We start from the raw sequence: 22,062 nt of genomic DNA, 5'->3' as shown, positions 1-22,062 counted from the left end.
ATGTATGCTAGAATTGAGAGCCAAGTGAAATCGTCCAGACGGCAACTCAATTCAAATTTGGAGTCTAAAAGAAATAACCTCACTTCATCGCGGAGATCGAAAAGACGGGTCAAAACTCATCCACAAGATAACCATCAAATTTCGAAATGTAGCAGGAGGTGTTGTTGGTCACTCCCCATTTCATTGCACAGTACATTGAATAATCGAGAGTTAAGAGGACGAGACTTGATATAATTTACAATTTTCAGTGTATCGTCCAGAACACTTTTCATTTTGTATGGCATATCACGTGAAGCTAACGCTTCTCTGAGGATACTACAGTGGGTCCATTTCGCTAAGGGAGCAATCGATTGAATGGGTATCTCAGTCCTTTATGTTTGCTAGTCATTGCTCGAGCACCGTCTGTGCTAATGCCAACACAACGTAACCATTCTATGTGATTCTCCACCATAAAACAATTGAGAATTTCGAATATATCTTCTACCGTTGTGTGAAGGGAAGCTGTTTACAGAACAAAAGGTCTTCTTGTATGGTACTGTCGTGTTCATATCTGACAAAAACTAATAAATTTGGTTTATCAGAAACGTCCGTACTTTCGTTGGAATATAAGAGGGCACAAAATACTCATTAATTGACACTGTCGATGGTTAGGAAAAAGAGGAACTTGTATGTGCGAAATATTATGGGATACAAGATAAGATGTAAGTGTTAGATTGATGATACATATTGAGTTAGTTTTACGAAGATTATTGTAATTTTAGTAAGAGAATTAATATGATACAGATTTTGGTTAAGAGTAAGGTATTAAGATACAGAAGATTTAATAAATATACGTATATGATTTAATGAGTATATGAACCGCACAGATTGAGAATAAATGGATGTTCATGGAAATGTTTCCTGTGATTTAAGGATTTTGAGATCACACTTAAAGTATTACATGTAGAGATATAAGTGTGCTTGGCTTAAAGTATTTTTGAATTAATTGATTTTTGGACCTAACATTCGTTCAGGTGCAAAGTAAAGTATTCACTGGCCATCACTCGTGCTATTAACCCGTCCTGTACATTTCCAACCATTTCTTCGATTCTTCTTTTGATGGTATTGTTGGATAATGAAAGTGAAGACAACTCGTTTGATAATTTTTCCCCAAACATTAGGCGTGTCATCACTTTGGCAGCTGGAAGAACCAACTCTTCACTAATTGTGTGAGATAGTCCTTTTCTCGCAATAAAGCTACTTCATAGGAAACCAACACTGACTTTTCCTTATTTTGTCCAGAGGAATGTCTTTTTCGAAGCACTAAGTTCTGTCAGCTTATTTCTAAAATACTCAACCGGTTTTCTAACCAGCTTAGAATGTTTACTTTCGACATGTCTTTGCAGTTTCGGTGGTTTCATACACTCATTCGATAAGACTTTGCCACAAACAACACTGCGGTTTTTGAACACCGTTGCCTCAACTATAGTAAATCCCATCTCCAAATATTTATCACAATATTTGCGTAGTTTCTTTTGAATTCGCAGTTTCCTTGTTTTGTCCGTGTATAGTGTCGCTAGTTTCGCTTCTTCCGCATTTTAGCGAATCTGATTTTAGCCACCGATCCATTATGTGGACTTCACACACAAACTCCCGATAAACACGATGCCTTAGCTTCAAATGTACACTACTCTCCACTAATACCAACTATCAAGTGTAGCTGTGTTCTAGAACATGATTCAGAGTATTTCTTTCCAACCCCTTCAAGACTTGCATTCGGAACTAGATTAAGAAATAGTCAGGTCAAGCCTCTCCGCCCAGATGTTCAAGAACCACAGGATAAGTTCAATGCACCCAGTTTGTTAAAAATATGGGCAGGGTTGTACCAGCCATCTCACTCGCCAGTTTTTCTTTCACCACCTACCTCATGCGGGAATTCAGTAAAATCATTTGTAAATAAATAATCTGGAGGAAACAGCAATTTTCGTACTTGTAACAAAGCTATGGAAAGAGTGCAGGGGAAAGGGGAAAGAATATATGTACCACAGAAAATAGCTTGGGTCAAGGGTTTTTGACAAATGAAAGAATGCCGAGGAAGAATTTCTCATTCCCTTTTTCGTTTTCGAGTTACTTATTATGCCAAAGATTTTCGTTTGAAGATATTTTGCAAACACGTACATCAGTCTACACGCTTTTTGGCTGTCAGAAAAAAAAAAAAAAAAGTTGAAGTAAGGCAACTTCTTGTAGGTTGGATATCACTTCTCACACAACTTGACTTATTAATTCGATCATTTAACTTAAAATGGTGTATTTCTCACCACTGTGAGTGCCTTTCTCAGATTGGCTTGCAGACCTTCTGATATAGTCTTGCGGACCCCAGGTTGGGAAAGCTTGATTTAGAGCAATACACAAATTCGAAACGCAGCTGTCGAAGGCTAGATGAGAGCGACAAGGAAGCGTAGCGTTTAGAAAAGGAGTTAACTATAGAAAACCTGACATTCACGCCAATCTAACCCAGCGTATTGGAATTAGGCATGTATTTTTCTGAGGTGGTGGTGTAAATGCGAGCGCCTGAAGGTTAATGTAGCGGCTATTTGCCGAAATACAAACGGTCTTGAACAGAAACAAAGCAGAAAGACCTATGAAAAACTTACCAGGCTGACAGAAAAGAAACAGAATAAATAATTAAATAAATAAATAGTATTATGAACGGTAATAATACATAAAGTGAACTGTCATTTCTTGTGTCTTTCTTCATAACTATTCTCGTCAAAACTACCTATACCATTATATAAAAGAATAAAAACGACTCATTCATCAACGCCCAGCAATAGATAGAAACGTGAAATTTCCACCAAAAAAACTCCTTTTGTCACGAAAAGAAAGAGATAAGAAGGGATTTTTTGAAATACTAAGCACAGTTTTTTTTTTTTTTTTTTTTTTTTTTTTTTTTTTTTTTTTTTTTTTTTTTTTGCCAAGAGTAGAGTATCTCACAAATCCTTGAAGCTACGAAGTTGAAACGGGTACATAAACTTCTCAATAGAAACAACTTAATATATTACAGTATTTTCGAAAATCGTATTTTTAGAGGGGGAAAGGGAGGCAGTTATATCATCGAAATTTTAATCTCTGTTCAAAAAATGACCAATGTGAGAGTTCGCTTATGGTATAGGTGTAAAATTCGGTACATGAACTCTAAAATTAAAAATAAGCGAAAGCGTTTTCGAAACATCTGTTCTTAAGTGGAAAATAGGAGCAGTTCGTATAGTATTCAAATTTATATTTCTTTATTCAAAAACTGCCTATTCTGAATATTCGCTAAAATTCGAGATGTGAAATTCAATATATTAATTCTTAACTTTAAAAAACAAAAACATGGTTTCACTGTCTAAACACGGAAAGCGAGAATGTTTTTTATAACATTTCCTTCTTTTTGAATTCACTATTTAAACTTTTCATTAAAAATAAGTGAGCAAGTGTTTAAGCGTTTTCGAAAATTCCGCTTCTACAGGAAGAAAGGGGTCAGTTTCTAGAATATTCTAATTTTCGATTTTGTATTCATTAAACCCTATTCTTCCTATATAAAGAACATGCACTTCTATTAGTAATAATACAATTTATTAGTCTGCAACAATAATGTTTTGAACTAGCACGTTGACATTTGTTGTTCGAGAGAAATGGATAACTTGAGTTTGTTTGAATAGTGAACAGTTGAACAGTTCATATATATATATATCTATATCTATCTTTTTTTTTTTTTTTTTTTTATAATTACTGAAAATTACACTACTGTTTCTTATTGTAGGTTCCCAAACAGAAGTTAACAAACTAGCAGAGCGAGTGTTAATCAGGCTTCAGCAGAAACTTCAAGGAACAGAAGAAGGTACAGCTACAAGTATTTCTGGACAAGTGAACATGCTGATCCAGCAGGCTCGAGATATGGGAAATCTTAGCAGACTATATCCCGGTTGGCAACCGTATCTTTAATCTATTCTAAAAATAATTCCTGGTTAATCGTATTGTTTTAAGCATATTCACGAAGATTTGTAACGCTTTTTTTCTTTTTCTGTTTATTTATATGTTTATAATGTTTTACATGAGCTTTCCATCAATCCAGGAATAGAAAATTGCTGAAACGCTATATAGTTCTATTTGTCTTAAGGAAATAACAGATGCCTTCAGTATACAGACTTCGTGTGAAGATAAAGAGAAAAAAAAAAGCAACAGTTAGTTGTATTTTCAGCAATAAGAATAATAACCAATAACAGGATTACATGTTAGGTCCTGATTTGTCTACTGTCTGTCCAATACTGGTGATAACTGTTTGCAACAAAGAAAACTAAGATGTTCGTGGTATTTTATTGTGCGTGTTATATCAACCCTAGAATATCTACTGTTTTACTTCTAACTTGATTTCATATATCGTCGTTGAAGATGTGATACCTCGTATGTCCAATTTCTTACTTCTTAAGGAGACGAAAAAACATAACTGTATCTATTCACAATGTTAATATTTCTGCCTTCTAAAAAGTGCGCTATTCTTTTAAAGCACGCTGACACAGCTGCTCTCATCACAACACAAATGATTATAATATATTGAACTCATTTCCATACGAGGTATCATCTGAAGTTGCCAGCAATCAATATGTAGGTCAACACTATAGTCAATTGATTCTCAGCAATCAATTTCTTGTGACAAACGAGGGTTTGCTAGAACATGGGCTGTGTTGTTCTCGTTAAGTTTATGCCAAAAACTCAAAATCGCAAAAATTGGACATATGAGATATCACATCTTCAATGACGATATTACTTTTTTATATAGCTATTGAAAGTAATGCTACTTGAGCCTGAATTCATATTTAAGTGAACCAATACAGAAGGATGAGTAGTAATTCCGTCACTTACTTTGTTTAGAGTTCCTGTAAATGTTTACATGTCAACCATGTATCTGCTCCTCAAGTATTCATATTGTTCATAAGTGAGAAAAGTGAGATAATGGCGAAAGTTTAAATACGTAAGAGAAAGTATTGTGACAAGATATACAGTTATTCAATTATTTCAACTATCCATGTGTCTCTGTGCATATGTGACACCATATTGACATAATCGTAGATATCCGAATTAAATTTATTCTGAATGAACGATGGGGAATAAGACAGTTCCGCGTGGAGTAACTTCACATAGTTCTTATACGTGTGATATTACCATTCAATGTTATAAACTGCAATTAGACATTTCTCTGAATCTCTTAGCTAGATTTGCAAAATTGAAACACTATTTTAAACTTTACAATGGACCAGTATCCGAAAATTTTCAAAATATAATAAAGAAGCTTATTTATATGCTTCGAAAGCAGCATAATATTATGTATTACGGTTAGAACTATTTATTTTGATTTCAACTTAGAAGAATACAACAAGAAGACTCAAAGTTTTCATTTGGATACAATTTAGGAGAGTGCTACTTAAAACATAAGGTATATTTAAGACATTTACAGCGTAGCGTGATAAGGTAGTCTATATATTATAACTGCTATTGTTATAAGAAAATTAGAACAAAATGTAGTCTGAAGAGCAAAAAATTATTTCAATCAGTGCATTTATGCGCAGCATCATATCTGCGTAAAATCGTATTTCAGTGGTGTTATTTGATGGTTGATGAACTCATTTTTTAGTTTCACCAAAGGTATTATTTCGCAAAATGAGAGACAGAAGCCTGTAAAATAACAGAATTAACATTTTTATTCGGATTGCCTGTAAAATAATAGAGAATAACATAGGCCAGATAGCAATTAAGCAAAAGTATTACTTAATTGGTAATTCACTTAATGTTTCGTTTATTTTACACAAACAACTTCATGTTGACAGAAAATCTTGAATTAAAAATCTTTGAAAATTCCTGTAATTTCGAACTTATGAACTGAAACTTCACGATGTGATGTATTTTTCATGTAATCGTGTTTGTGTCTCATTATATTTCATGAGTTAAATATCAGAATTTAGAAATGTTGATTTACCACTTACAGATGTTTAACTTCAAGTCGGTACACTCTTTTGTACTTCTTTCAAGAAAGGGAAACAACCAGTGTAAAGTGCATCTATAATGTCCAAACAATTTAACCATAGGATTTCTTCGATTGGCCCGAGGTATCATATATGCAGTATATATAGTTATTTTAGAAAATATTGACTTGGTTGCCACGCAGATGGCTTTATCAAAATGTAGTTTTTATATCTCGAAGCGAGCATTTACATGTATTGTAGGACATTGATTAAAAAAAAAAAAAAAAACCTCATTCTGTCACTGTTAATGTTACTTTAGTGCATCATGAAATTATTAGGTAACTTTTCCTTCAAGTGTATAGTTTTATTTTATTTGCATTATTACTACTTCTTACGTTAGAAAGATCTAATATAGCAAATCGTTGTGTAACTGGCGCATCAGGCAAAGATTGTTACATCTACTTAAATTATTGAAATCCACAATGTCAATATTTCTGTATTTATGTTACAATTGTGTTTTAAGCTACGACTTTTGTCTGTAAGAGGAGAGAAGAGGTATGATGATAAGGAATCATATACTAATTCAGCATGTTAATAATTCAGTTTTAAAGAAAGAAAAAAAATTAGTACGTCATTATGTCAGGCAACCGACGGACACTACCATTCAAGCTGAAAATTATATTAAGATCTTCCTACTGTAGTTGTTATTTCAAATGATATGTGTAATTTTCTAACAAAGTAACTTCGTGTTATGCTGTCGGCCATTTTATATGTGTCATGAACTTTTGAATGTATCTTATACTTTCTAAAAGTGTCGACTGAAGAAATTATTTTTGTAAAAATGTTACGTTGTTTAGTTAGGTATGCATGTAAATTTCCAGCATAATTCACGAAATAAATATTTTGTTTATTATTAATATGGAACAGTCTATAATTGAAACTCGTTAATTTTCGCGATATTTTAACCTACATAATGGAAAACAAGTAAAATCTCGTCTAATTTTTAATGTTTTTTTTCTTCAGTTCGCGACTTTATTATACGAGGAGAAAGATTTGATTTAAATCAAAAAATCAACAGAAATTATTAAAAAAAAAAAAATGATTTTTTTCCACCCTGATATATACAAATAAAATGTCGCTTTGTGGCTGCACTTGTTGGGGGTAGCACTGCGAAATCAAATCTGAAACTTAATGTTTGCTTACCCATAAGAAAATTGTACCCATAATAACGATACTCATCAAGGCTCTGGCTTTTCTTGGCACCATAGAGTTGAAGCAGAAAACTTTCACCGCTTTGACTATCGTTTCTTTGGTAGACAATGGATCATTGAACACTAAAACTGATGTCCTCAAATCTTTATCTTTCTGGAGAAGACGTATGGCCCTTTCGGTATACTATAGCCGAGGTTATGTCATCTGTTAATGCATGCAAAAACAACAGTACATCACATATTTCTTCCCCAAATAATAACTGTTGCTGATAAATATTAAATATAGTTTTCTGTTTCTTAGTCATAGAGGCAGGCCTTAGACCAGCCCTGCCCACGGCGAGCAGATAGTGGAAACTCTCCTTGTGAACGCTCACGAGCATTCTACGGGCAAATACCATTGTTCGTGCTTCGTGGATCTTCGGGTTTCGTCCTTAGAGGAGCGGAAGTGTTGTCAACCTTGGTGGTAATCACTAGCTTACCAAAAAAAAAAAAAAGTATGTATGGCAACTGATTGCCATTTAGTGTAAAGTGTTTTTTTTTTTACAATGTGGTAACCGTTAACTATAGACAATACAAACTTGTAACAGCAATCAAATTATAAACTATGTACGTTCCTTTTCTTCTTTTTTCTTTCCTTTTGTTAAAGAAGGATGTGGGTTTGTTATATCCGAGTGTGGATTTGTTATATTATGTTGTTTCGCTTTTTAGGAAAAGAGATAATCTGTTGATACGAAAAAAAAAAAAAAAACTGTAGCACTTGTTTGTAATTATCTAAGTATTATCTCCAGAAAATTACCTTATGCATGTATGTGTGTACGAATAGGCTTAGCAAGGGGTTGGTTGTGGAGATTAGAAGCCACTATTACACTATCAATAGGAAAAATAGTATTTTCTTACTCTACTTTTAAAGTTACTTTGATCGCAAAGAATCAAACAAAATATTAAGAGAGCCAGAGATTTTCCATTTTTAAGAGTGACCGTTAGTGACTGCAATTAGTTTTTTTTTTTTTTTTTTTTTTTTTTTTTTTTTTAAACAAGGAGTGTCTTTTTAATAAGGAAAAATGTATTGTCCCTGGCTGGTTGCTTGCCGATGGCTTGTTAAAAGTGAAAAAGAATGTTAAATCATTTCAACGACTGAAGCTACACGCTTGTCTTTCTTCGATAGTTACTGACTGATTTTGAAAGTCACAATGTTGTAGGTCTACTGTAATAGCGTAAATTCGGAAGGAAACGTTCCAACTGAATGATACGAACAATTATTCCCAATGTCTTGAACATGAAACGTGGGTTGCACGGATAACGCTTAAAGTAGGCTGGACTGCACTGGAATTTCCTTCCGGCAAATTAGTGTTTGGTCGGAACTCAGTTCTTCTGTGTAATTGTCTCTTAACAACATTTGAACATTTCTTTTAGAAAATAATAACTAACTAACTCTATGGCCTATGGAACCCGAAGGTTCAATGCCGCGTTTACAAAATATTTCCACTAACTTCTGTCCTTAGCCAACTGGATCCAGTTTCTACTCTGTACTCTTATTTCTGCAAGATCCATCTTAATATTGTCTTCCCATCTACGCCTAGATCTTCCTAGTGGTCTTCTTCCAATTGGGTTTTCAGTTAAAATTATGAAAGCGTTTCTAATTTCTTCCATTCTGGCTACATGGCCTGCCCACCTGAGCCTTCTACACTTAATAACCCTAATAATGTTAGGTGAGCGGTATAAACTATGCAATTCCTAGTTATGAATTTCCTCCAATCCCCATTTTCATCCCTCTTTGGTCCGAATAATAATAATAATAATAATAATACGCATTATTATTATTATTATTATTATTTTCAACCTCCCGTCGTTCTCCTATCAATCTAGCAATGAAAGGCGTTTACAACTTAGCAAACGTGAAGCGAGTGACAAGTTACAGACCGAGTGCTAATGTAATACAACGTCACGAATTGTGTAAGCAAGCTAAAAAGGTCTGAAACAATTAGTTTCCGATTTTTGCAGTCGTTTTTACGTCTGTAAGCTGACATGTTTAATATTAGTTTCTTTCTTTCTTGTTCATTTGTTAGTTACTTCAACGCTAACTGTAACCTCTATCATGCGTCTTCCTCGACCAAAAAACGTACCATTTTTATTTCCTGCAGTGTTTTCGCGTCGCTGCTTTCGAAATGGGGAGGGGGAGAGCACACCTGCACATTTCACGCTTGCGTCTGCTCAATGCTTATCATCGTGCGAATTTCTGGCCAGGCTTGGCCATAGGTCTTTTGCCATCATGTGTGGTTGGCAACACTTATCGGATGCAGCGATAGGATGAAGCGAAGCTAGCAGCACCTGTGCTCACCTGTTCTTATCTTCGCTCGTGCTCGCTCACGCTTTGGCTCCGGGAGCCAATTCATGGACAGGCCTGCCTTAGACACTTTTCCTTTTTCAATATTGTTAACATAATGAAAAGATCAGTGTCCTAACCGACAACAACAACAGGTACTTGACATGTTCCAAGACTACATTAACGATTGAAATATCAGCTTCTGCTTGGCAGATCTTCACATTGAACTTCAAATAACGACCTATCAAAGTATTAAGATAACTTTATTACTGCGATTACCTAAAAATTCAGCTTGAGTACAGGTAAATCAGTTTTCTTGAAAGTGGATTGATGCCAACGTTGTAAGTGCTGTTCCTCGGTTCCTTCAGTCGTTGGCTGTTAAGGATATCATTCAAAAACAACGATACAATTTTCGCCGTAATGGAATACTATGTACGACATGTAACAGTCAAGGATATCACCATATAGTCTGGTCTTGGAGATACAACAAAATGCAGAATATGTCCATCTAAAACATGAATAGCATTCGTTAGTATTTTGAAGTTGCTTTCTTCATATTTAAAAGCAACTTGATGCCCTTTGACGAAACCTCACATCGGAACCAATCCTTTAACTGATCAATTCCTTTTATGACACAGACAATTCTATGGAGTAATTCCTGGCTATTAACTACATTACTGTCACGGATTTTTATTCCTGCATTCATTGAAGCCAGAGGGGTAACTGTTCTTTCGTTTCATTATTGAGTACTGAAAGTATGCAGCTCTAGTAGCTCAAAATATCTTCAGTATTTCTTGGCATTTATTTATGGAATGTCCTGTCAAATGTATCTTAAGAGAGCTCAATGGGTAACAAATCCGGTGACCGTGGCGCCTATTCCATTTGTTATTCATGTAAGTGTCTTCTTTGCATTGCAGATAAATACTCATTGTATGAAAGAATGTTTGGGATGAAATGCTGTTGTAGTACAAATTCACTGCTCCAAATCCACGTTCCTGATGGAATTCCATGCCTCATTTAAACGTTGTGCAACATGTTTTTGTCCATTATTCCATTCATTAGAAGTAACTTAACGTGGTAGTGTGTAAAGCATCCCCGAACAGACCCTATCTTCTCCGTGCCTTGTTGTAGGTATTACACGGTTGGGATGAATTCACTGTACGGGACGATGATGCACAGACTTCTTGCATTGGAAGATGAAAAGTTGGAATTTAGGTTCGTCGGTCCAGAGGGCCTTTTTCCATTGTTCATCGTTCCAGTCGTTATTTCATTATTATTATTATACTTGAGTAAGTGTATTGAAATTATTTTCAATGCACAATTTGAGTAAGTATGCGATCTGTAGTGATCGAATTCTACCTGAGAAACCGTACTATCTCAAACAAAATAATAAAATTCCAATAACTTAAATCTTCATATCTCCTGAACGAATAAAGCTAGAGAGATGTATTATTCACCAAAATGTGTGTTTTTTAATTCTCCACGTATCGTTTCTCTTTATAATTTATGCTATCTCTGCTCATTTTGGAATTATCGGCGAAAAACTGAAAATTGGCGGCCATTTTCAATATGGCGGCCGAAGCTCAAGGTCAATCTTAGCGGACTTTTAGTATGTTGATAAGGAGGTCAAGTACTACAACTGTGCAAAAGTTCGTTGCTTTTTTTTTAAAACAAAATTCCTGCACTATAGACAATAGTGTTCGAAGCGTTACAGGTAATTTTCTGACTCCGTATTAAATGGTAATTTTCTGCTGGCTTCATCCGTATTAAATGGTTCAAAATAGTACACCTATCTTCCTTCTTCCATTGGTTCGAAATTACTTATCGCCCATCGCCAATTGTAATAAACTATCACCCAATATCTGTAAGTGTAAGGTTTGCTCAAACTTGATTATTACCGAATAGATTTGAATTCACATTGACGTTAAAACAAAATTTAGACTCTGACATTAACAACTGCTAACTATATTCTTCAATTAATTCCTTTATTTATTTTATTCCATGTACTGACTCACTGGCCTACACTTCCACATATATATAACGCAATATACATTATACTCGTTATACTTTGAATTACCTTGGGCGAGGGAGACCTAGGTTCAATTTCCGGTGGGAGCTCATGTGGTTCGGATTCCACGTTAATCAGTAGGTCCACGTTTCATATAGCTTCACTGCTGAAAGGGACGTTAAACTCAAAATCAACTCAACTTTGAATTAATGATTTCTGAAATCGATAACCATTAAACATATGTTATGTAATAAGAGCATATTCCTAATATCACTATTTTCAACAACACTTTATTTTAATGAATCTTGTTTTTCTTTAATCTAACTACTATGTATATTAATAACATTCTTCGCCTTATAAATATCGTACCTGCAATATTCATCTGAAAGTTCACTTCAGGACTTTTTAGATACGGACGTTTTTAAAGACTAACCTAATCTCAGAAATGAGCTTTGTCATTCCAAATTTCCTCAAGTTTCTTCAGGGAAATGTATTTTCACTTCCTTTGATGAACGACAATAATACACATACGAGGGTCAGTCAAAAAGTTCCCGGAATGTTTTTCTAGTTTCGGCATTTGTGATGCAATCACAATGAATCTTGCATTGTACGGTCCTTAGTTTGCCTAATTATGAATTTGACAAGTATTAACACGTATTGGCAGGCTGTGTACGACTAATGTAGCTGAACGAAGGAGTGTGTGATCAGTTTGTGCAATTTCACAGATCGATCAACGCGCAAACATCAAGTTCATGTACAAATTGGGGGAAATCTGCTTCAGATACTGACAGCCCTAAAAACAGTCCAGCACTATCTGATGTTTGGCTCTTCCCAAAAATGGACCTTTTCCGTTTCGCCAACGCAGAAGAGATCAAAACAACGCGACAATTCGGAAGAGGCCGAAAGAGGACTTTTTTCGGTATTTCCAGCGGTGGCAGGATCGGTGGAAGACGTGTGTGTGTTCCGAAGGTACCTACTTTGAAGGTGATTAAGAAAATATGTACTTATATTGTGATAACAAAAAGCTACAACAGAATTCCGGGAACTTTTTGACTGCACCCAGTAGGCTATTATCTGTACCAAATTTCACAATATTAAATCCCCACGTTAAGCGGGTTTGCATATCCAGGCTCCTAACTATGAAAACATTTACGCTCAGTCCAACCTCAATCATTTCACGAATTCAACCTGTTTTACTTATGTTATTAGGACATAATATTGATTGTGATTTATTCTAAAAACACTTTTATACATTGCAAGAGCTGTAGCGTCCAAATATTTACTGAGAACTCATAGTCGTATCGGAATAAACAAAAGCGAGTATGGAACAGTAAACTGCTATAACAAAAGGCAAAAGAAGATGTGCAAAGGCATACAAAACGGTCGAGTGGTTTGGGTCGATACACTATCAATCACATGTTTGTGTGTTCAAACCCGGTAGCAAGTTGTTTCTTTTTTAAGTGTCTTCCTATTTTTATCCGGAGACTGAAAATATTCCTTTGAGTAACTCATTGAAAACTTATTTTGTTTCACATTCGATTAGAACGGAACATTATATGAATTGCGAATCTTAAATCCATAGCTAAAAAAATGAAGTATACTTACTACTCTATTATCCTCTGATTTGTAACGAAAAACTATTTATAAACAGTGGTGACTTCAGAAAATTATCCTCGGGGGGAATTTCAATATGCGGGTGGAGGGCAAACATTGGTAGTCCACATTGAGCACGATCGAATATATGGTCCTGAAGGCGGAAATTTCTTAGCTCAAGAGGGGTCTCAAATTCTCCCTCAGATCACGTCCTGAAAGCATCATTGCTTAAAAGCTTTACGTAACAAATATAATATTACACTTGTTTCTCGTTCTACATTTAGAATTGGTAAAATCAAAACTTATAGAGGATTATAATAAAAGCATAAAAATTACAATACCAATCATGTATAAATTATCCTGTAAGTTACCAACTTTGGGTCAGATTAAAACTCAAATATTTGTTTTCGGATTTCGCTTAGAAGTAAGTCCTCTCTCTATAATCCGGAATGGAAATATTTATATGCATATTTTTTTTATTTTACTATTTTTACTATTCAATAGTATATACACTTTATTTCCAAAATCAAAATCTCGAAAATGTATATTGTACGAGTGCAGACTCGCAAATAAACGATTATTTATCATATATATATTGGTCTCTATTCGAAATTCTATTTAATCGAATCCGACAAGAACACAGACAGAAACTTCGAGAACAGGTGGAAAAAGAGAGAGAAAAAGGCATTGTACCCGGAAGGGACTCGAAGTAAGTTCGAATGGTGCTTTATAAGCTGAACGCCTTAGACCACTCGGCTATGGTAATAACAAGTGATTGTAGCAAAGTCTTCGAGTAGTAGTTGTTATTACAGAATAACATTTTGTATTGCCTAAAATTTAAACCTAATTTACTTTGATATAACATATCTATTAATTTGTTACATGAACACGTTTTCGTTACTTTGATGAATGATGTATGTTGTTGATATAGATTCTATTACACGTTGTTTCGTAAATATTATAGAAAGTATCAGGGTTATTTATGATCTTTCATGGACATTGAGTGGCGCATGCGCAGTACACAGACAGTTCAATTGGAAGGCGAGGAAGGAAACGCTAACACACTGTTTTTTAATGTTTCATCGCTGTGAAGTATAAAGAACAGCTAAAATGTATTTTACGCTTGTCATTGCGTAAAGAATCACCAGGTTAATGTTTGTCCAAGTTCTCACTAATCAACTGGACTCATGAAAATAATTAATATTGTCATTACTGCACAATATGAAGAATAAAGAGCGTATATTACACCACATTGCTCTCGAATTCGAACTTAGCTAAGGAAGAGACAATAAACAAAATGTGATTTATTCATTCGAATTGAGATAATTCAATGAAACTAGAAATTACACAATCAAAAGGAAAAATATCGTTAAAAAGACAATAATACTTTTATCCGAGATGTGAAATAAGTTATTAATTAACTGAAATGAAAGTAATGTTGGGCATGATATAGAGTAAGAAAAAACAGTAAATGTAATCTTAGAAACGTTCAAAGTAAATTCACAAATGCTTTTTGAAGATATACTACTCTTCCTTTACGTTTTAACGAACTAATAAGTAAACAAGCAAAGGAAAAGAATGAAGAACGAAAGTATTGCTCTTGAAAAAATATAATAAATAAATGAAATTTAAATAAATGTTTACACAAAAAATAACACATTAGTACTTCGTGCAGTCACCTCCAGAGTCAGTAACTTCTTTAAGTCTGGAGGGAATACTAGATACAAGTCTCGAGCAATACGACGGTGTGTCACGAAATTGTTGCCACAGTTCCATAACATGATTTTGAAGAAACGTTTGGTCTCTGTCTTCACGTCTCTCTTCCCATTCTTGCACCATGTAGGCCCACAGATGTTCAATTGGGTTCAAATCCTGGGATAGAAGGAGCCACTCAACACAAATTAACTCTGGATGTTCACTTAGCCACTCTCGTGTTTGCCGGGAAGTGTGAACAGCACTGTTGTCATGCATAAATATATATTCTTCCTGTTCGGGGAAGTTTCTTTCTAAGGACGGTAACAACGTATTTTCGAGGATATTAATGTAAACACTGCTGTTCATTCTCTCAGGCACCGCAACCAAATTTCCAGAACCAGCAGCCGTCATGTATCCCCAAAAGTGTGCTGATATTCGTCCTGAAGCTGAACAAGAAGTTCTGATAATATTTTGTTCAGCATACCTGGTTCCGCGCGGTCTATACATTATAACTCTGCCTTGTTGGTTAGACTTGAAAACCTTCTCGTCGGTCCAGATGACTAAGTCCCAATATGACTGAGGTTGGGTTATGTTATTCTGTGCCCATTCCATTCGTCTGGCCTTGTGAGTTTCAGTCAGGAGAGTCTTCCTGGCGGGTCTTGAACAGTGTAGACCAGCCCCCAATAATCTTCTTCTTATTGTTTCGTGAGAACAATTATATTCTCTGGCTTTGAGTAAGAGGATTAACGTGTGGCGTAGAGGTCTGTTGATTACTTCTGTAACTAAAGCTTGATCTTGAGCTGCAGTTGTCACTTTTGGCCTTCCACTTCTTGACCGAGACCTGAACCATTCACCACCTTCTTCATGTAGCTGAACCCATTTCTTGACCGTTTTCTTGTCACATCCCAAATCTCTAGCAATCTGAGGCACAGTTTGTCCCATTTTTGCTCGGCCTATGATTTCTCCTCTCAGAGCAACAGACAGTTCTCCACAACCTTTAGAACGAGGCATTTTGAAAACCTGTTAGAAATTTGCGTTCTGGCGTGTATGACAAATGTCGGTAAAGTGCATCTTTCTGTTCCTACTGCGCATACACCAGTCAATTTTCATGAAAGATCATAAATAATCCTGACAATTGCTGTAATATTTATGAACAAATATGTAATAGAACCTATATTAACAACATCATTCGTCAAAGTAAAGAATACCGTAAACGTAAAACAATTTCAACAGACTATTACATCAGGCCAAAATAGGCTTAAACTTCAGAAAATACAAAATAAATTTCATACTGTAACAAAAGATTGAACATGAAACACGCTTACTATATTTCCAACTTGTCACATTAGCCGAGTGAACTAAGGCATTCGGCTAGAGATTCTGAGGCACCATTCAAGAGTAGTTTGAATCCCACCACAGAACAATTTGGTTTTACTTCTTCTTAACGTTTCTGTTTGTGATCCTGCCGGATTCTATTAAATATAATTCCTTAATACGCTAAAGTATACGTAATATTTGAAGTTCTTAACCGCCCATTTTTACATTTTTCAAGCTCAATTGAGAAGAAATAGGGAAAATGAAAGTACAAAGATTTACAATAATTACTTAGCATTTACTGTCATTGTAATTGTGGATATTTTATTTATGAAAATGTATAATGAACTAAAAGTATATTTAGTAGGTCACATGTCTCCATTTTTCGATTCTAACTTGAAAGTTACAGTTTAGGCGGTGACATATCGAAGACCCAGGGGGTTGAGGGGGTTGTTCCCTCCCATTGAAACTTTTATATTCTATTGAAATAAAAAGTGTTTCAGTTTATAATCTTGGAAAAGCAACGGTTTATTTATCACTTCCAAATGTTTAGAAGATGTGACTGGATATTGTGTATAATCATTCAAGAAATATAAGACAACGAAGGGACTTCGTAAACCCTTCATGCCACCCCAGGAGAACGAAGTGCGTCCCGCCGTCCCTCGGTTGGGAACTACTGCTTGCGAGGGAAATATTCTAACAGCCTGTTAGCGTTTCCTTTCTCGCCTTCCAATTGAACTGTCTGTGTACTGCGCATGCGCCAGTCAATTTCCATAAAAGATCATAAATAACCCTGATACTTTCTATAATATTTACGAAAGAACGTGTAATAGAATCATCAACATACATCATTCATCAAAGTAACGAAAACGTTCATGAAACAAATTAATAGATATATCAAAGTAAATTAGGTTTAAATTTTAGGAAATAGAAAATGTTATTCTGTAATAAGAACTACTACTCGAAGCCTTTGCTACGATCACTAGTTGTTACCATAGCCGAGTGGTCTAAGGCGTTCGGCTTGTAAAACACTATTCCAACTTACTTTGAGTCCCCGCCGGGTACACCGCATTTTGTCTCTCTTTTTTTCACCTGTTCTCGATATTTCTGTCTGTGTTCCTGTCGGATTCGATATAAAAAAACAAAAAATGGTCTAAGGCGTTCGGCTTGTAAAGCACCATTCGAACTTACTTCGAGTCCCTGCCGGGTACAACGCATTTTTTCTCTCTTTTTTTTCACCTGTTCTCGATATTTCTGTCTGTGTTCCTGTCGGATTCGATATAATAGAATTTCGAATAGAGACCAATATATATATATGATAAATAATCATTTATTTGCGAGTCTGCACTCGTACAATATACATTTTCGAGATTTTGATTTTGGAAATGAAGTGTATATACTATTGAATAGTAAAAATAGTAAAATAAAAAATATTCGTATAAATATTGATTAATTAATTAGTGTTAAACATGGGTTTCCAATCAGGATTATATAGAGAGGACTTACTTCTAAGTGAAATCCGAAAACAAATATTTGAGTTTTAATCTGACCCAAAGTTGGTAATTTACAGGATAATTTATACATGATTGGTATTGTAATTTTTATGCTTTTATTATAATCCTCTATAAGTTTTGATTTTACCAATTCTAAATGTAGAACGAGAAACAAGTGTAATATTATATTTGTTACGTAAAGCTTTTAAGCAATGATGCTTTCAGGACGTGATCTGAGGGAGAATTTGAGACCCCTCTTGAGCTAAGAAATTTCCGCCTTCAGGACCATATATTCGATCGTGCTCAATGTGGACTACCAATGTTTGCCCCCCACCCGCATATTGAAATTCTCCCCGAGGATAATTTTCTGAAGTCACCACTGTTTATAAATAGTTTTTCGTTACAAATCAGAGGATAATAGAGAAGTGAGTATACTTCATTTTTTTAGCTATGGATTTAAGATTCGCAATTCATATAATGTTCCGTTCTAATCGAATGTGAAACAAAATAAGTTTTCAATGAGTTACTCAAAGGAATATTTTCAGTCTCCGGATAAAAATAGGAAGACACTTAAAAAAGAAACAACTTGCTACCGGGTTTGAACACACAAACATGTGATTGATAGTGTATCGACCCAAACCACTCGACCGTTTTGTATGCCTTTGCATATCTTCTTTTGCCTTTTGTTATAGCAGTTTACTGTTCCATACTCGCTTTTGTTTATTCCGATACGACTATGAGTTCTCAGTAAATATTTGGACGCTACAGCTCTTGCAATGTATAAAAGTGTTTTTAGAATAAATCACAATCAATATTATGTCCTAATAACATAAGTAAAACAGGTTGAATTCGTGAAATGATTGAGGTTGGACTGAGCGTAAATGTTTTCATAGTTAGGAGCCTGGATATGCAAACCCGCTTAACGTGGGGATTTAATATTGTGAAATTTGGTACATGTATCAAAAATATAATTGACACGTAAAGAACAAACATAAAGAATGGTGTAAAAAGAAGGCAAAACCTCAAGGCGTGTGTACTGCACTCAGATGGTCCAAGTATTTAAACGGCATACTATCTTCAAAACAGAAAGCAAGCACAGCTGGTAAAATATGATGCGTGTCAGACTCATACGTTTCTTTTTTGAAGGGGAGGTTTGAATCCCATTTACTATTTTCTTTTGTAAAGAACCTACGTTTTCTTGACATGTAAAACTCACTAATGAACGAAAAAAGTATATATATAGAACAAGATGCGGTTTCGGATATAGTTAATTAAAGCATATACATTTTTTTTAATGTAGTTGTGAAACTTGCGACATGCTTTCTCGTAATTGACTACGAAGTGCACCTAACCAAGCTTTTTCTTCAATAACCGAAAAGTTACAGTTACTTGGAACTAAAATTTTCAAACTGAATTCTATCGTTGTAAAAATTATTTTCTTGAAGAAAGAAAAAAAAATCATTTATCACAGGTAATCCAGCATAAGTAAGAGAACAGTGTATTAGTCTCCGTAGCGTAAGTGGTTAATATACGTTGGTCTATAAACTTGTAGGTTGATGATTCGAGTTTTTTGTAAGCTTGCTTTTTCTCTTCTTATTCCTAATTTAACCAAAGCCTACTACAGTCTCTCATTCCATCCAACTAACAGGTGTGGCCAAAAACGTCTCTAAATAGCCCTTTACAGTAGCTTCAGGCGATAATTGTTCAGTTAGACTTTCGTGCTGTGTTGCCACATTCACAAGGACAGATAGAAGAGCGCTGTTACGAAGTAGCACAATTCTTCGTTTTGAATCGAAATTGCACCTGTTTTGGTTTTCGTTCAGTTTCAAGAAAATACTTCTCTAGGGACAATTTAAATATATGATGTCTTACAAAGATGCATTACGCAACCAGTTACGAGAGAACAAGGCCTGAAGTTTAATAGATGAGAAATTAAACTAACAACACATACAGAGGAGATTACGAATAAAAGTTTAAGGAAAAATGGCGCATAACTTATTAAAAACTCCAAGAAAAAACTATTAAACCCCCAAGACACTGCAAGTTTACAACAAAAAAGTAATCATGCCAGTTCTTAACTATTGTGCCAGCGTCTGGTGCACAGACTTTTTATGAGTATAAAATAACAACAAAACATAAATTGAGTACATTCGAGGTGTCCTTATAATTACCCTGATTGTAATTAAAACAATATCAGTTGAGTCTTATAGATATTGACACAAGAAGAGACAATATGCTTTCAGGTACTAAGACATTTTTAAAATGTGGATAAAAGACAAATAAATTACTAAAATTTTAAAAACACTAGGACAAATTTCCAATAATGAGAAAGAACTAGATAAAATTATTGAAAGGAAATGGCAAGAGAAACTGGAATACACAACCAAAGGACAGAAGTTAAAAAGAATATATACCAACGATTCAAATAAGGAAAGAGTTGCCAAGCCCAGACAAGGGGATCATGGAAATACCTTCTGGCCATGGTTACTTCAAGTCATACTTACATAGACTGAAAATAGAAAAAAAAATGTAATATATACAGAGTGTTCATTTATTATGTAGCCAAACTTCGCTGGTGAAATCCTCACACCTAAACAATAATAATAATAATAATAAAAAGTCCATATGAACATAAAGCGAAAATCGTGTTGTTTCAAAGTTACGAGATGCCGAAATCGAGAAAGTTGTAACGTTGAGATTGCCTAGAATGAAAACTGGGAGAGATATCAAAGGCGGTTAAAGAACTATTAGAGGAACTAGTACACTCTCTATTTAAATACCTATGGTTCAAAGTTGGATTGTACCGGCGCACTCGATTTTAGAGAGAGAGGTGGAAGAGGGGAAGCTATACCGCAACTCTCTCTATAAAATCCGTTGCGCTGATAAGTTCCAACTCTAAAACCTGGTTATTTAGATAGACAGTGTACTAGTTCCTCCAATATTTCTTTAACTGCCTTTGATCTCTCTCATAGTTTTCGAACTAGGCAACCTCGAAGTTACAATTTTCTCGATTTCGGCATCTCGTAACTTTGAAACAACGCGTTTTTTGCTTTATGTTCATATGGACTTTTTTTTATTATTATTTATTGTTTAGGTGTAAGGATTTCACCAGTGAAGTTTGGCTACGTAATCAATGAACACCTTGTATATCTGTGGAATGGATCAGATACCCAAACATAGACATATGCACACTTCAAAACAAGGGAAGATATAAAGAATATCATGGATGAGCTTAAAAAGTATACATGGGGTAACATTAGACAGAACAAAACTAAATTACAAATATTTCAAAAATTAAAACACAGTGAAAAACATGTAGAACAGCAGGAGAGAAGAGAGGAGTGAGACAACAGAATATAATTTAAACAAAAATGAAACAAACGATACCATAGAGTTCCGATAATAAACAAGAAAACTTCCTGATATAATTCAGAATGGAAACTTTATGCGTTTAATTTTAGTTTCAGTGTCGTATCATTACTGTGCTTGTTAATTGTGATTTTTTTTTTTTTTTTTAACTGTCTGCACTATGTCCATATTTTTATTAACTTTTCTATTTTAATTTTTCTCTCAGGAAGCAGCACTGAAGAGTACAACCAATGGAAAATTTTAATGGATAATTAATGGGAAAGAAGAAGAAATTATCTTATGTATTAATTGTTTGTAGTCTTTGTAGAAGCTTCCTTTTTCTTGGAATAAAATAAAAAGAATAAAAAGCATATGTCAAAAAGCGCATAGTTTAAAATATTAAGATTATGATGCTATGCTAAAAAAAAAAAAAAAAAAAAGCCTTATCTTAACCTATTTAGGAATGGAAAGCCGAATAAAACAGAAAGATGAAATGAATTAAAAGTAAAAAAGAGATACGAAAGGCAGGCAAAACTGCGACTTCCCTATTATAAGTCCAAAAGTACCTGATCAAGGCAAGAGAATGTGGAGGCTTTAAAAGACGGGAAAAAATCAGGAAGAGTTGGAACATTATACGGAAAAAGGAGCAATAATGACCAATACTTTGTATGCAGATCTTCAAAATCACTTTTGCTTTGAATCAGACGTGAACGACGAGGACTTCTGATTTCAGATGATTTGCTGCTTCATGACAATGCCCAACGTCATACTGCCCGTTTAACGGTGCACACAGTGCAGAATATCAATTCTGAGTGTCATACACATCCGCCCTATTCTCTAGATCTCGCACCTTTGACTTATGTTTTCGGACCAGTCGAAGAGGGATGTGAAGGATTTTTTTTTTTTCGTCGGATGAATGAAAGAAATGTGAGAGTTTTACCCGACTTTGGTCCACCCTGTAGTTTAAAATAGGATTAGAAATTCATATCCAAAGCAAACATTCCCATAAGTCTGACCACGCGGAAGTCAATTAGCCATAAAGGAGAGTTATACTAATGAAGGTATACAATGTTTTATTTTTATAAGAAACGTAATA

General features: G+C 34.7%; 1 protein-coding gene across 2 annotated transcripts in view; it reads left to right on the top strand.

Annotated features, from left to right (window-relative positions):
- The window catches only part of tefu (Serine/threonine-protein kinase tefu), a 183,056-nt gene extending 176,158 nt beyond the window's left edge, over positions 1–6,898 (top strand). For both annotated transcript variants that reach the window (XM_081728713.1, XM_081728714.1), the window contains one exon: positions 3,785–6,898. In XM_081728713.1, the coding sequence (XP_081584839.1) occupies positions 3,785–3,966 (182 nt within the window). In that variant the 3' untranslated portion in view covers positions 3,967–6,898. The remainder of the gene's footprint in view (positions 1–3,784) is intronic.
- The last annotated feature ends 15,164 nt before the right edge of the window (positions 6,899–22,062 follow it).

The sequence above is a fragment of the Thermobia domestica genome, chromosome 10, assembly GCF_964235325.1.
Source record: "Thermobia domestica chromosome 10, izTheDome1.hap1.1, whole genome shotgun sequence".
NCBI classification, from domain to species: Eukaryota; Metazoa; Arthropoda; class Insecta; order Zygentoma; family Lepismatidae; genus Thermobia; species Thermobia domestica.
This window is presented reverse-complemented; position numbering and strand designations above follow the sequence as displayed.